This window comes from Budorcas taxicolor, chromosome X (genome assembly GCF_023091745.1).
Source record: "Budorcas taxicolor isolate Tak-1 chromosome X, Takin1.1, whole genome shotgun sequence".
NCBI classification, from domain to species: Eukaryota; Metazoa; Chordata; class Mammalia; order Artiodactyla; family Bovidae; genus Budorcas; species Budorcas taxicolor.
In genome coordinates this window covers 78,137,811-78,154,578 of record NC_068935.1, presented here as the reverse complement: position 1 = coordinate 78,154,578, position 16,768 = coordinate 78,137,811, and the positions used below count along the sequence as shown (strand labels likewise).

At 42.6% G+C, this 16,768-nt stretch overlaps 1 protein-coding gene across 1 annotated transcript in view; it reads right to left on the bottom strand.

Annotated features, from left to right (window-relative positions):
• The window catches only part of ERCC6L (ERCC excision repair 6 like, spindle assembly checkpoint helicase), a 30,788-nt gene extending 14,557 nt beyond the window's left edge, over window positions 1-16,231 (bottom strand). Inside the window, exon 1 of the mRNA XM_052663582.1 lies at window positions 16,164-16,231. Coding sequence (XP_052519542.1) covers window positions 16,164-16,231 — 68 coding nt within the window. The remainder of the gene's footprint in view (window positions 1-16,163) is intronic.
• Window positions 16,232-16,768: the final 537 nt, after the last annotated feature.

The following is a 16,768-nucleotide window of genomic DNA, read 5'->3' as shown; positions in this document are numbered from 1 at the left end:
GTATTCCTAATGATCTGGAGAACTCAGCTAATAGTTTAAGGGCTCAAATATTTTTTCCAAAATTGCTCCCCTATTCTCCTTGGGCCTGGTTGGGAGAAGCCAGGACTGCTTGGGAGCCAAGAGGACAAGGGAAGAGTAACCAATTCAGCAGAAAGAACATCCTCTCCAGCAGGACAAGGAGAAAAAGAGTGCTAGAGTGTGGGGAGAGAGTGCCAGTTTTTATTTTCATTTACCCATTTAATAATTTCCAAAAGATATTTACATATGAAGCTCTAGTATATTAAAGAACTATTCAGATGCAAAACCATCAATCCAAAAGAGATTTTAATTTCATAGCAAGGGATAATAAAACCTTTTACATTTTAATGATTATACCCCAAATTACATGCTTAGAATATGGTTCCCTTTAAGGAATGTTTTGAAGGACACATAGACTGTATACAAACAACTGCTGGAGAAAGACACAACCATTAAACACAGCCTCTACCTGCAAAGCTACCCTTTCATTGGCAGAACTGCCCAGCTACTAATTCCCTGGATCCTAAACCCACCTGAATATCTTTGCCTTAAAGTAGCCACTTAAAACCATTTCTTCCCAAAAGCACTTTCTGTTTCCCCAGATGCAAAAATCTGCCTCAATCCCAGCCAACTAACATCTCAACAATCCCATCCCATCTTCCATCCTTCCATTGCTTGCCTGATCCCTCGAAAAGCATTTCATCTCCACAAAGGGAATGCCAGGCTTACATATTGCAATGTTTTCCTACCGAGAGAAACCAATTAGCTATGGTTTCTATACCATAACTATACTCTCAAAAGCTGCTGCTGCTAAGTCACTTCAGTCGTGTCCGACTCTGTGTGACCCGAGAGACGGCAGCCCACCAGGCTCCCCCGTCCCTGGGATTCTCCAGGCAAGAGTACTGGAGTGGGGTGTCATTGCCTTCTCCTCCCAAAAGCTAAGCCCCACTAAATACAGCAGTGTTTGCAAATCAGCAGCTGAAAAGATACAAGCTTAAACTGCAGAGACAAGCACTAGGTTTTCCTTAATCTGGAGGGCCCTTTGCAACATGCCTTATGCTGTTCTTCTGGAATGTGACAAGGTAAGGAACTAAATACAAAGACCCTGACCCAGTAAAACTTTATTGATGTCACATGCAAACCAACCAGAAGTTGCTCTTTTCTAACCTGACCACCAGCCACAGGGTATAGAAGCCTGGTCTTGCGAATTTCGGTCCATGTGAGTATAATTATGGCTCTCCTTCCCACAAGAACTCAGTTTCCTATAACCTATAATGGAAAAAAAATCTAAAAAAGAATATATACACACACACATATGTATATGAATCACTTTGCTGTGATTTGCTATTTAATAACACAACATTGTAATCAACTATACTTCAATACAAAAATTTTTTAAAAAGAACTCAGGAACTTCCCTGGTGATTAAGTGGTTAAGAGTCCACCTGCCAATGCAAGGGATATGGGTTCAATCCCTGATCTGGGAAAATCCCACAGGCCACGGAGCAACTGAGCCCATGGGCCACAACTATTGAAGCCCATGCACCTAGAGCCTGAGCTCTGAACAGGAGAAGCCGCTGCAGCAAGAAGCCCGCACACCGAAACAACGAAGCTCTCTGCTCACCACAACTAGAGAGAGCCCCTGCACAGCAGTGAAGACCCAGCATAGCCAAGAAAAAAAAAAGATATCAGTTCCCCTATCCTGATCCAACCCCCTGACAAGGAGCTCCTTGACACACCTCTATATCTACAGCCCCCATGTCAAGATGCATGCAGATACATCACATACAATTCTCAATCAGAATCAATAAGTCATGTGTGGCTGACATAAAAATTGCAGATGACCTGAACGCCAGTATTGGAAACTGGCCCATTAAAGCCTGGATCATAGAATTAGCTTGGGAAGATGGCTGCCTTTTGGCCTTACTTCCAGGGTGATCATTTTAATCAAAGTGGAAAATAATTTATCATAATGTTAAAGTGAAAGTGAAGTCGCTCAGTCATGTCCGACTCTTTGCAACCCCGTGGACTGTAGCCTACCAGGCTTCTCCGTCCATGGGATTCTCCAGGCAAGAAGAATACTGGAGTAGGTTACCATTTCCTTCTCCAAGGGATCTCCCTGACCCAGGGAACCTGGGTCTCCTGCACTGGAGGCAGATGCTTTAACCTCTGAGCCACCAGGGAAACCCATCATAATGTTAGGTAGGAAGTTAAGCGTGAGCAACAAGGGGTGACCTAGCTGAAAAAGATGCAGGCTGATCTCTAAACCCTATCCCAGACACACCCAGAAGAGCTCAAAGATATGCTACAAAAATAAACACAGACTTTTCCAACTACTGCACATGCGCCCTAGGCACACAGTGGATACAAACTAACCACAGGAGCTTCCTCAAGTAACCTTAGGCAGCTAGGAGCCCATTCATAAACATTTACACATACATACATCTGATTATAACAGACTGAATTACGGTAAGACATGCACAACAAAGCCTATTGTTATGTAACTTGCAACTGTCAATCGGCCTTGAGCATATGCCTATTTCCATTCCCTTTCTTGATTGGTGGTGGGTATAAGCCCTATTTTGCACAGGGCACAACCAAAAGGAGGAGACGTGAAGTATAAAAAGAGGGAAGCCAAGAGAGATGTCACAATGTTTACACAGGTGTAAATTGGATACAACTGAGCCACTTCACTTTGACTTTTCACTTTCATGCATTGGAGAAGGAAATGGCAACCCACTCCAGTGTTCTTGCCTGGAGAATCCCAGGGACGGGGGAGCCTGGTGGGCTGCCGTCTCTGGGGTCGCAGAGTCGGACACGACTGAAGTGACTTAGCAGCAGCAAGCATTTCTTGGTATGTAAATTTTACTTCAAAAGAAAAAACCCTAAAATATTGAAATCTAGTTAATGCTATAGGACTTCCCTGGTGGTCCAATGCTTAAGAATCTACCTGCCAAGGCAGCGGGCAGGGGTTCAATCCCCGGTTCAGAAAGATTCCACATGCTGCAGGGCAACTAAGTCCATCAGTTCAGTTCAGTTGCTCAGTCGTGTCCGACTCTGTGACCCCATGAATCGCAGCATGCCAGGCCTCCCTGTCCATCACCAACTCCCGGAATTCACTCAGACTCACGTCCATCGAGTCAGTGATGCCATCCAGCCATCTCATCCTCTGTCGTCCCCTTCTCCTCCTGCCCCCAATCCCTCCCAGCATCAGAGTCTTTTCCAATGAGTCAGCTCTTCGCATGAGGTGGCCAAAGTACTGGAGTTTCAGCTTTAGCATCATTCCTTCCAAAGAAATCCCAGGGCTGATCTCCTTCGGAATGGATTGGTTGGATCTCCTTGCAGTCCAAGGGACTCTCAAGACTCTTCTCCAACACCACAGTTCAAACCCATCAATTCTTCGGTGCTCAGCCTTCTTCACAGTCCAACTCTCACATCCATACATGACCACTGGAAAAATCATAGCCTTGACTAGACGGACCTTAGTCGGCAAAGTAATGTCTCTGCTTTTTAATATACTATCTAGGCTGCTCATAACTTTTCTTCCAAGGAGTAAGCATCTTTTAATTTCATGGCTGCAATCACCATCTGCAGTGATTTTGGAGCCCCCAAAAATAAAGTCTGACACTGTCTCCACTGTTTCCCCATCTATTTCCCATGAAGTGATGAGACCAGATGCCATGATCTTCGTTTTCTGAATGTTGAGCTTTAAGCCAACTTTTTCACTCTCCTCTTTTACTTTCATCAAGACCATAACTATTGAGCCCTTGTGCCCTAGAGCCCATGCTTCACAACAGGAGAAGCCACCACAATAAGCCCACACACTGCAAATAGAGAGTAGCCCCTCCCTGCAACTAGAGAAAGACTGAGCCCAGCAACAAAGACCCAGAGCAGCCAAAAATAATACATAAATTTTTAAAAATAAAAATAGTTAATGGTATTATGCTGAAGTAGGAGGAAATATCCTGATGTCTACAAGTTACTTTGAAATGCATCCAAAAAATAAGATGAATTGGTATAATAGATATGTGATAAAATAAGTACAGTGAAATATTAATAATAGAATCTGGGTAGTGGGTCAAAAAAAAAGAAGGGGGCCACTTTGCCCACAGACTGCTGCCTCTCAGTTCAAAGGCTCACAAAACGGAGACGTAATACACGACAATGTGGCTTCTCACCTAAGCACCCTAATGCAGCTGTTTTCACAGGGCACCAACAACCTCCATACTGCCAAATCAAATGGTTATTTCTTGGTCTTTCTTGACCTTTGTGCTGCATTTAAAGCCACTGACCACCATCTCCTTCATTAAGTTTTCCCTTCTCCTTGGGTATAGTGGTATACCCACTTTCTCCTGGATTTCTTCTTACCTCTCTAATCATTCCTTCTCAGTCTGAGTCTTGAATTCCTTCCCCTCTGCCCATCCTCATATAGACGTTGGTATTTCCGAGGATCTTTGTGTTGTCATTGCCCTTCTGACTCTATGTACTTTCCTCCAGAAGATTTTATCCACAGCAGTGGCTTCCTATTGGATCGAACAGTATCCCCCCAAATTTCACGTTGACCTGGAATGTATGAATGACCTTACTTGGGAAAATAGGGTATTGGCAGATGTAATCAAGTTAAGATGCAGTCACCCTGGATTAAGGTGGGTCTTAATCCAACATGACTATTGTCCTTATAAGAGGTATACTGCACACAGAGAGACAAAGTGGAGAATGCCATGTGAAGACAGATGCAGAGAACGGAGTGATGCTTCTACATGCCAAGGAATTCCAAGGATCATCAGCACCACCAGAAGCTAAAAGCAGCACAGAACAGATTCTCTCTCACAGCCTCCAAAAAGACACTAACCCTGCTGACACCTTGATTTCAGACTTCTGGCCTCTGGAACTATGAAGGAATAAATTTCTGGAGAATTTTTTTTTGTGGTGAAATCTATGTAAGATGAAATTTGCCAATTTAACCATTTTAATTGTACTTCAATAGCATTAATTACATTCATCATGTTGTAAAACTATCACCACTATCTATTTCTAAAACTTTTGCATCATCCCAAGCAGAAACTCTCTCCATTCCCTCCTGCCCAGCCCCTAATAATCTCTATTCTACTTTCTGTCTCTATGTGAATTTGCCTATTCTAGGTATCTTATACAAGTGGAATCACACAATATTGGTCCTTTTGTTCCTGGCTTATTTCACTTAGCATAATGTTTTCAAGGTTCATCCATATTGTAACATCTATCACAAGTTTACTCATTTTCAAGTCTGAATACTCCACTGCATGGAAACCTATTTTATCCATTTATCAGTGGACACCTGGGCTGTTTCCACCTTTCAGCTCTTATAAATACTGCTGCAATGAACACTGGTATACAAGTATATGTTTGGGCCCCTGTTTTCAATTCTATTGGATATACCCCTAAGAGTGGAACTGCTGGGTCACATCAAAATTCTATGTTTAACTTTTTGAGGAACTGCCATTTGTTCAAGAGGATGGGTGTGGGAAGGTGGGAAGTAGACCAATCTGGAAGAGATACAATAATTTGGCTAAGAGAAGGAACAGAACAACTGACCCAGGCCCAGATATCCCCATTTTATAACATAAGGAAAGTGAGACTCAGCATATCATGGTCAAATGAATTGTCTGAAGTTACCCAGCTAGCAAAGCAAGTGGCAGAGCTAGAATTTTGACTGAAGCCTGAAAAAGCCAAAGCCACTGCTCTATCTTTCTACCTTGCCTCCATGTTATATTTTTCCCAGACAAGGAAAAGGTCCAAAGATCTGCTACCATCTACCATCAAGGTCCAAAGATCTGCTTTCACTCCTCCAACTTTCACCATATTCCAGCAATCCTAAACTCCTACCCTGCCCTGAAGGGGCCATGCTTCCTCTTGCTTCTAAATCTTTACACATAAAACTGTCTAGTATGCCATCAGCTTTTTCCCCACTGCTTAATTCCCACTAACCTTTAAAAGTCAGTGTTTTTTTCCTTAAGAAGGCTTCTCTGACAACTTCCCCCTTCACACACACACACACACACAATCTGGATTGGAGACATATCTTGTGTTTTTTTATCTATCATATGAAATTTTCCATGTCATCTTATGAAACTGGTGGCTCAGACAGTAAAGACTCCGCCTGCAATGCTCGAGACCTGGGTTCAGTCCCTGGGTTGGGAAGGTCCTCTGAAGAAGGGATAGGCTACCACTCCAGTATTCTTGCCTGGAGAATTCCATGGACAGAGGAGCCTGGCAGGCTACAGTCCATGGCATCGCAAAGAGTTGGACACAATTGAACAACTCTCTCTCTCTCTCTCTCTCTCACACACACACACACACACACACACACACACACGATTATAAGGACATGTATGTCTTTCACCACTGCATTCTAAGCAACCAGCAGAGTGAGCTGGTCCACATTAGGCATTTGGTATATGTTCACCAAAGGTATGCAATGGTGAGATCAAGATACTCAGAAAGTTAAACAGCTTTCAGATACAGTGGGCAGTCTATCGTCTTTCCAGGAGTTTGCAACTCTCCAAAAACTTCACAAGCAGACTATAATCTGACTGACCATCTAAGACCTGGATGTTTGAAAACCACTGCCTTCAAGACAGGATATAAAGCAGAATTCAGAGACAGTCACTTCAACATTAACACAATTAAAATGCTTTTATAAGCAGCCTTATTTAAAAACAGCCTTGTTCAGGTAGCTGAAACCTCAGGCTACTAGAGATCTTAATGGAGGAACTTGAGCTTAGCTATAAGGTCCAGCAGAAGCTTAGATCCTGAGACACAATTGATTCTGAATTAGCACAGGTTTTTCCAGTAGTCATGTATGGATGTGAGAGTTGGACTATAAAGAAAGCTGAACATCGAAGAATTGATGCTTTTGAACTGTGGTGTTGGAGAAGACTCTTGAGAGTCCCTTGGACTGCAAGGAGATCCAACCAGTGCATCCTAAAGGAGATCAGTCCTATTCATTGGAAGGACTGATGCTGAAGCTGAAACTCCAATACTTTAGCCACCTGATGCGAAGAACTGACTCACTGGAAAAGACCCTCATTGGAAAAGATCGAAGGTGGGAGGAGAAGGGGACAACAGAGGATGGGATGATTGGATGGCATCACTGACGCAATGGACATGAGTGTGAGTAGGTTCTGGGAGCTGGTGATGGGCAGGGAAGCCTGGCGTGCTGTAGTCCATGGGGTTGCAAGGGGTCAGACACGATTGAGCGACACCTTAACAAGCACAGGTAGCACAGAGGAAGCAATCCCCAGTAAGCTCTCTCTCAGAATATTCCCCTATGATAATCACCCAATGTATACGGGTTCTCCACTGGTGAAATTGTAACCACTGTCTTTGGAGGATATTTGACCAACCAAAGTAAGCTACGGAACATTCACTTCATCAAATTTGTATTAAGCATTTGCTGTGCTGTGCTTAGTTGCTCAGTCATGTCTGACTCTTTGCAACCCCATGGACTGTAGTCCACCAGGCTCCATGGGATTCTCCAGGCAAGAATACTGGAGTGGGTGGCCATGTCCTCCTCCAGGGGATCTTCCCAACCAAGAGATCGAACCCAGGTCTTCTGCACTGCAGGCAGATTCTTATCATGTGTCAAACGTTGTGCTAAACACTGGAGATACAGCTAAGAACAAAACAGGTCTCTGCCTTCATGCAGCTCATGGTACACGAGACTGACATCTATCAAAGAATCACATAAGTAGCTACAAACTGTTGTAATGGCTGTGAAGGAAAAGTATAGAGGGCTATTAAAGCATATAAGAGAGGGGCTCAGGGATGAAGAGCAGTGGGCCTCAAACCTTACAGAATTCTATTTTAACTCATCAGGTTTGGTCCTTGCCGAATACACCCAACGTATAGAGGTCATAAAGCAAAGACCTATAGGGACAAGGCAAGTAACAGAGGTGTGAAGCTGCTATATTGAAAGCAACACTGAGGAATATGCCCCATGTAAAGGAGACAAGCTGTAATTCATCTTTGGATGGTAATTCCAACACAGGAATAAGAGACCAGAGTTCTCAGGGCTTGGCGTGGCAGCCCTGCCGCATGTTGGGACCGGGGTCTAATATGGAAAGCCCATCATTCTGGGACACAGGGTGCCGCCCCTCACCCATCACACACAAGCTCCTGTGGAAACTGGTGTTAAACCATTCATAGAGGACCTGCCTCCAGGTCTGGCTTTCATACACAGCAGAGCAGCTACCTCCCTGCAATCTATTGAAACTAAGCCTTCCAAGGGTTTGTAAAAATAAAACAAACCAAAGGGAAAATGAGAAAGTAGTTTAAAAAAAAAAGTAGTAAACTAAGATTTAAAAATTAAAAATTTATTTTAAAAAAATAGAAAAAAAATTTTTTTAAAAAAAGAGTCCAGAGTTGCCAAGATTTTCTGATGGTTGAAAGACAGTTGGAAATTCTGATTTTTATGTGAATTCTCCTGATTTTTAAATAGTAACTAATACATACATGTTTAAAACACTGGGTCGGACAAATAAAATTTATCTGTGAATGTGGCTCATGGACTGCCAGTTCATGACTCCTGGTTTACCTTAGAAAGAAAAAGTACCATCAACTCTGGCTGTATCCCTTCTCCAAGTGCTTTCCCCGACCCCTACCCCAAAATGGTAAGCCTAGGGCTCTGAGGATAAAACCCTACACAAGCTTTTCACATTGTCCATATATGTACTCTGTTTCCCTCTATTACTTAAAACAGTGTAAGGCTTTCTGTAGTATTTATCTGTGTCACTGGCTTGGGAATCTAGACAAGAACTATCTGGACCAAACCAAATGGACCAAAAGAGATCCAAGGTTCTTAGTGCTCTTTCAGGTCCTCTGAACCCTGTCAGAAAGAGAATATAAGGAGGCAAGAAGAGCAAGGCCTGTTTCAAAGGCAGATAGGGATCTGCCACCCTCTTTGTAACTTAAGACCTAACAATTTTGGTTGAACTGGACAAATACCTTCTACCAGAAAAAACAGGAAGATAGCATCTCTTCCATGTTAACAACATGCCATCAGAAAGCAGATGAATCTGCTAATGACTCCAGAAAAAGCAGCTAACTCATAATTATGCCAAAACCAAAATTCTCTTTTTGACATAGAGGATATGCTTTGGCATTCAGATAGATTATACCAACTAATGCTCTTCAGCAGGAAAAAGTTTCATTATTCAGGGGAGCATTTCGTGGTTAACATCCTGACTGGCCCCTTGGGATAAAGTCTAACTAAAAATGAAAAATTCTCCAGGAACAATATTAAGTTCTTTTATGGTAAAAAAGAACTTTGGTACCTCCAGCCCTCGATATTTCAGCCCAAGGTTATCTGGTTAACTACGGCACTGGAGCACAAAACTCTGGGGCTTCAAGTAAGCAATTAACCCAGAATCTGAACAAACCTAGGGTTGTTTTGTAAAAAGTCCTAAACCCTCAAGTGTGCCTTCAGTTAACCTTCAGGCCACCTCAGTGTGCAAACAGGTAAGACTTTCCATTAAGACAAGAATATAAATCTAAAAACAAACTATGACCTAGGTAGTAATTATAATGGTAATTCATTAAATTGAATATTTACATTTTCTTATATATGTCTTATATTTCAGAAGAAAAATGTTAAAAACTATTATCTTGCCCACCTTAGTGGCCAAAGGATAAGATCACCAGAAGAGGGTAGATGTGAAAGCTTGCTGAACAGATCAAAAACAAAAACAAAAAACCCAAAACAAAACACTATAGCAACCATAATCCCCTCAGTTCAGTTCAGTCGCTCAGTCGTGTCTGACTCTTTGCGACCCCATGAATCGCAGCACGCCAGGCCTCCCTATCCATCACCATCTCCTGAAGCTCACCCAGACTCACGTCCATCGAGTCCGTGATGCCATCCAGACATCTCATCCTGGGTCGTCCCCTTCTCCTCCTGCCCCCAATCCCTCCCAGCATCAGTCTTTTCCAATGAGTCAACTCTTCGCATGAGGTGGCCAAAGTACTGGAGTTTCAGCTTTAGCATCATTCCTTCCAAAGAAATCCCAGGGCTGATCTCCTTCAGAATGGTCTGGTTGGATCTCCTTGCAGTCCAAGGGACTCTCAAGACTCTTCTCCAACACCACAGTTCAAACCCATCAATTCTTCGGTGCTCAGCCTTCTTCACAGTCCAACTCTCACATCCATACATGACCACTGGAAAAATCATAGCCTTGACTAGACGGACCTTAGTCGGCAAAGTAATGTCTCTGCTTTTTAATATACTATCTAGGCTGCTCATAACTTTTCTTCCAAGGAGTAAGCATCTTTTAATTTCATGGCTGCAATCACCATCTGCAGTGATTTTGGAGCCCCCCAAAATAAAGTCTGACACTGTTTCCACTGTTTCCCCATCTATTTCCCATGAAGTGATGAGACCAGATGCCATGATCTTCATTTTCTGAATGTTGAGCTTTAAGCCAACTTTTTCAGTCTCTTCTTTCACTTTCATCAAGAGGCTTTTTAGCTCCTCTTCACTTTCTGCCATAAGGGTGGTGTCATCTGCATATCTGAGGTTATTGATATTTCTCCCGGAAATCTTGATTCCAGCTTGTGTTTCTTCCAGTCCAGCATTTCTCATGATGTACTCTGCATGTAAGTTAAATAAGCAGGGTGACAATATACAGCCTTGACGCACTCCTTTTCCTATTTGGAACCAGTCTGTTGTTCCATGTCCAGTTCTAACTGTTGCTTCCTGGCCTGCATACAGATTTCTCAAGAGGCAGGTTAGGTGGTCTGGTATTCCCATCTCTTTCAGAATTTTCCACAGTTTATTGTGATCCACACAGTCAAAGGCTTTGGCATAGTCAATAAAGCAGAAATAGATGTTTTTCTGGAACTCTCTTGCTTTTTTGATGATCCAGCAGATGTTGGCAATTTGATCTCTGGTTCCTCTGCCTTTTCTAAAACCAGCTTGGACATCAGGGAGTTCACGGTTCACGTATTGCTGAAGTCTGGCTTGGAGAATTTTGAGCATTACTTTACTAGCATGTGAGATGAGTGTAATCGTGTGGTAGTTTGAGCATTCTTTGGCATTGCCTTTCTTTGGGATTGGAATGAAAACTGACCTTTTCCAGTCCTGTGGCCACTGCTGAGTTTTCCAAATGTGCTGGCATATTAAGTGCAGCACTTTCACAGCATCATCTTTCAGGATTTGAAATAGCTCCACTGGAATTCCATCACCTCCACTAGCTTTGTTCGTAGTGATGCTTTCTAAGGCCCACTTGACTTCACAATCCAAGATGTCTGGCTCTAGATTAGTGATCACATCATCATGATTATCTGGGTCGTGAAGATCTTTTTTGTACAGTTCTTCCATGTATTCTTGCCACCTCTTCTTAATATCTTCTGCTTCTGTTAGGTCCAGACCATTTCTGTCCTTTATCCAGCCCATCTTTGCATGAAATGTTTCCCTTGGTATCTCTAATTTTCTTGAAGAGATCTCTAGTCTTTCCCATTCTGTTCTTTTCCTCTATTTCTTTCACTGATTGCTGAAGAAGGCTTTCTTATCTCTTCTTGCTATTCTTTGGAACTCTGCATTCAGATACTTATATCTTTCCTTTTCTCCTTTGCTTTTTGCCTCTCTTCTTTTCACAGCTATTTGTAAGGCCTCTCCAGACAGCCATTTTGCTTTTTTGCATTTCTTTTCCATGGGGAGGGTCTTGATCCCTGTCTCCTGTACAATGTCACGAACCTCATTCCATAGTTCATCAGGCACTCTATCTATCAGATCTAGGCCCTTAAATCTATTTCTCACTTCCACTGTATAATCATAAGGGATTTGATTTAGGTCATACCTGAATGGTCTAGTGGTCCTAAGCTATGCTAATGTACTATGCATTTACCCCAAACTCTGTCTTCAATTCGGTTCCGCCTTTTTGGGCTCAGAACCTACTTGATAAACCAGTATGTCATACTCCAATATTGTTCCTCTGGGGGCTTCCCTGGTGGCTCAGACGGTAAAGCGTCTGCCTGCAATGCGGGAGACCCGGGTTCGATTCCTGGGTCAGGAAGATCCCCTGGAGAAGGAAATGGCAAGCCACTCCAGCACTCTTGCCTGGAAAATCCCATGGACGGAGGAGCCTGATAGGCTACAGTCTATGGAGTCTCAAAGAGTCGCACAGGACTGAGCAACTTCTCTAATCTATGTAAATGACACTATTTGTATGGTGTTCTGCCCTTCTTCAAGATTCAAGTTAATCCTTTATGGCCCATGATAAACCATTTGGAGCCAAAATTATCCCAAAATACATCTTATGGGTGAGGGGCCTGGTGCCATTCTAAGTTTTGATACATTCCTTTCTTTAACAGACTGCTGGTGACTATATAACATCCAGCTAAAGACTAGCAGGGGGGTACTCTTTCTGCCCCCGTCTGATGCCTATGTCAGAAGCTTTCTCTATCTCCTTTATACTTTAATAAAACTTTGTTACACAAAAGCTCTGAGCGATCAAGCCTCGTCTCTGGCCCTGGATTAAATTCTTCTCCTCCGGGGGCCAAGAATCCTGGCGTCGTAATTCAACAACAACCTTTCAAGTCCGTGGGGTCACAAGAGTCAGACACAACTTAGTGACTAAATGACAACAAAAAATGGGTGCTTTATGTTGTTACATGAAAGAAGAGTCTAAACTCTTCAGTTCTATTCCATTGATCTCTATGTTTATACTTATATATGTAACCTGACTACCACAGCTTTGTAGTTAGTTTTGAAATCAGGTACAGAGAGTCCTCCAATTTTGTTATTTTTCAAGATCTGTCCTCTACTTTTGACAAGTTTGATATGTCTCTTATCAAGTAGAGATACAGAGTAAGTAGCTGGATACAGGAGTCTAGCATTCAGAATAGGTCAGGACTAAAGACAAAAATGTGAAAATTCATAACATAAAGACAGGATTTAGGGACTTCCCTGGTGGTCCAGTGGTTGGGAGTCCGCCTTTCAATGCAGGGGACACAGGTTCAATCCCCAGTCTGGGAAGATCCCACATGCCACAGAGAAACTAAGCACATGAGCCACAACTACTGAGCCCACATGCCACAACTACTGAAATGCCCATGCTGTAGCGTCCATGCTCCCCCAAGAGAAGAGAACAAGAGAAGCCACCACAATGAGAAGTCCACACAAGGCAATGAAGAGTAGCTCCCATCTGCCACAACTAGAGGAGGCCTGTATGTGGCAATGAAGACCCACTGCACCCAAAAATAAGTTTTTTTAAAAGATGAAATTTAAAACCAAGAACCTGAATAGGATCACCAAAGAAAGGAGTATAATTTTAAAAAATGGTATTTCAACATTAACAGAAAGAATTCCAGCTGATTAATACAGAAAGAATGGTGAAATTAGAAAACCACCTCTTGTAATACCTAATGAAATAATTGATTTAGGCATTGATAATAATTATATTATTGATAACAATGATTGTCAATGGATGAAAGGCTGATGGGGAAGTGGGTATTCATAGGATGCTGAAGTATCCCTGACATATTATTTATTCATCACAAGGGGGGAAATGCAACTTTGCAAAGGAGTGATCTGCCTACGACTACCTGAACTCACTGATCAACCATAAAATTACTAAAAGTAGAAAAATCAGACAGTGTATACTTCCTGATATGTTGCAATATGAAGTACATGACCTTACCTATGAAGAATTCTTGACAAAAATACTGAACCTTAAATCTTTTTGTTTTGGCTCTAGAATAGTTTTTTTAAATTTTTTATTGAGATATAATCAACAAACAGCATTGTATTAGTTTCAGGTGTACAACCTAATGACTTGATATTTATATGTACTGTGAAATGATCACCACGATAGGTCGTTACCATCTGTCACCATACATAATTATAGATTTTTTTGTGATGAGAACTTTAAAAAATTTTTAAGATTTACGCTCTTAGCAACTTTCAAACATGCACTATATATTATATATATATGTGTGCGTGTGTGTATGTATATATATATATATATATACACATATATATATATATATATATATATATACATATATAGTTTTCCCTAGTGGCTCAGACAGTAAAGAGTCTACCTGCAATGCAGGGGACCTGGGTTCAATCCCTGGGTTGGGAAGATCCCCTGGAGAAGGGAATGGGAACCCACTCCAGTATTCTTGCCTGGAAAATCTCATGGACAGAGGAGCCTGGTGGACCCCAATCCATGAGGTCGCAAAGAGTCAGACATTCTTTGTGACCTCAAGTCAGGAGATTGAGGGGCCCCAGTGGCCAAATGGATCTAGCATTTTGTGGAGAACTGCTCTACTCTGTCAAGTACTACTGGTAGGCAAAGGAAGAGGAGGATTATGAACTGACCATTAGATTTAGCTATATGAAAGTCACTGGTGACCTTGACCAAAGCAATGGGAGTAGAATAAAACAGAAGCAACAGTAGAAATTAAATAGAAATTAAATAGCAGAAGAAAGTGGGTGACATAGAGAAAGAGAACAGATGGGTGACAGCAAGAGAGAGTGGACAACATAGAGGACAAGCAAGTGGGTCACAAAGAGAGTGACAGACAGTGAGTGACATGGCAGAGAGGGTGGATCATAGATAAAATAGAGGTCAGATAACTCTGTCAGTCATCATTTATTACATCTCAGTTCAAAATTTACCCCTCAATACCTGCTCTATGATGACAGAATTCCTTTAAGCATCTCTCCTCTACAGCCAGCACAATGCTAAGCTTTCTCAGTAAAGGATGCCTGAGGCACACTGAAGGACAGGGCTCTCCTGAAGTTGCCTACTGCTGCTGCACAGTGGATGAGCAGTGACACACGGCCACTCACCCAGAACACACAGTCCTTCATCGACCTTGAAGTCTCTACCTGGCCTCGCAGTAACCTTCTTGCACCCCTCTCTCCATGGAAAGAAGCCACCTTAGTGGCTGCCTGTGCCCTGAGCCCTACCCCTTCTGTGCTCCTACACCACGGGTTTTGGAGTTTGGAATTAGCAGATGCAAGCTATTATATATAGAATGGATAAACAAGGTATATAGCACAGGGAACCATATTCAATATCCTGTGATAAACCATAATGGAAAAGAATATGAAAAAGTATACCTGAAACTATAATAACATGATGTTGTAAATCAACATGATGTTGTAAATCAACAATACTTGAATTAAAAAAAGTTTTTAAATCCTAAAAATATATATGTATAAATCAATCACTTTCCTGTATATCAGAAATTAACACATTGAAAATCAACTATACTTTAATAAAAAATAAATTAATAAAAAAGAATGGCTAAGATGGTAAATTTTATGTTTTATTTTATAACAATTTTTAAAAACATTTAAATGTTCATTCCCCCATCCTTAGCCATCTGGTGAAAGAACATTCCTTTCTCAACACCAAAGTCTCCTCTTGTGAGCCCTTCCCTCAGCCCACTGACCCTTGTAGTTGGCCATTCCCTACACATTTACCTATCTCTTTCCACCACTAGAGTATAAGCAATCTGGGGGCAGGGACAGTGTTTTACTCCTCTGTATCCCCTAGGCCTGGAGCTTGGTAGACTGGAAAGACCCAAGAAAAGCTTTTTTTGTGGGGGGGATGTTAAAATTTGTTTGTATATTAACACACAACATGCACAAAAATCGTTGGAAAAATAAAAAGGGAAAATATTTTTACTACATATAATGTGAATTTTATATCTTTAATATGTTACTATATTTCAAAAAAAATTTTAACTATTTCCAAACAGAAAGGAGAGTGCTCAACCCTGACTGAAAACGATACATTAAATTATAAAAGGAAAATATTTAAATTTAGTAAGAACAATACCATAATATATCACCACTTTTTATGTATTGAAAGAAAATGGATTTCAAAATAGTAATTTTGAAAGCTGAAGACCCAAGAAAGCCTGGATCGATTGAAGTTCTGGCTCTTCAATCGAGTTCATACGGGAGAGTTATTTGACCCGGCATCGGAGGCTCCCCAGGATTTAGAAATCTGCAGATATTCCCACACCCTCTTCGGAGGACAAGGGCGCTCCCCCTTGTCGGCACTTTGGGCCCCTGAGGGAGTCCAAGAGACCTTCATCCCCACTCCCGGCCAGGGCCGGCGAACCAGACCCACCCACCGTCCCAAACATACCTCAGGTAACTGGCAGCCAGCTCCGGGCTTAATGGCCCAGCTTCCGAAAAGCCTCGGGACACCTCCATGACGCCTCAGAGGGTTTCCGGTATCTCGGCCGCGGATTGAATTTCCCTCGTTCCCGCCCTGCACATGCGCCATGCGAATGGAGGCGGGGCCGGGTCAACCGTCGACGTCCCGGCGGCCAATCCGCTGTATCACGCTCTGGCGCCACCGCCTAGGCCCCGCCCATGAAGGTCGCGCGCCTGCGCATACGCTGGCTGGGTGGGCGTAGAGGCAGTCGCCAGCGCAGTGGCGCGGGCTGGATTGCGTCTTTTTGTCTTGCATTTCAGTCCAGTCCAAATCATGCTGCGGCAGATTCGGGTGTGGGTGTGGGTGTGATATCCTTGTGAGTGGGGTAGACTGTCTCAAAGGATCTCAGTCGTTTTAATGGCCCCTAGAAAGCTCCTCCACAGCGTCCCCAAATATTCTCCTTTCCCAATTGGGCGATGTCCGACACTGAGCGTGCTTTAAATTCAAACACCCTAGGAGGCATAGCGGAGAAGGCAATTGCACCCCACTCCAGGACTCTTGTCTGGAAAATCCCATGGACGGAGGAGCCTGGT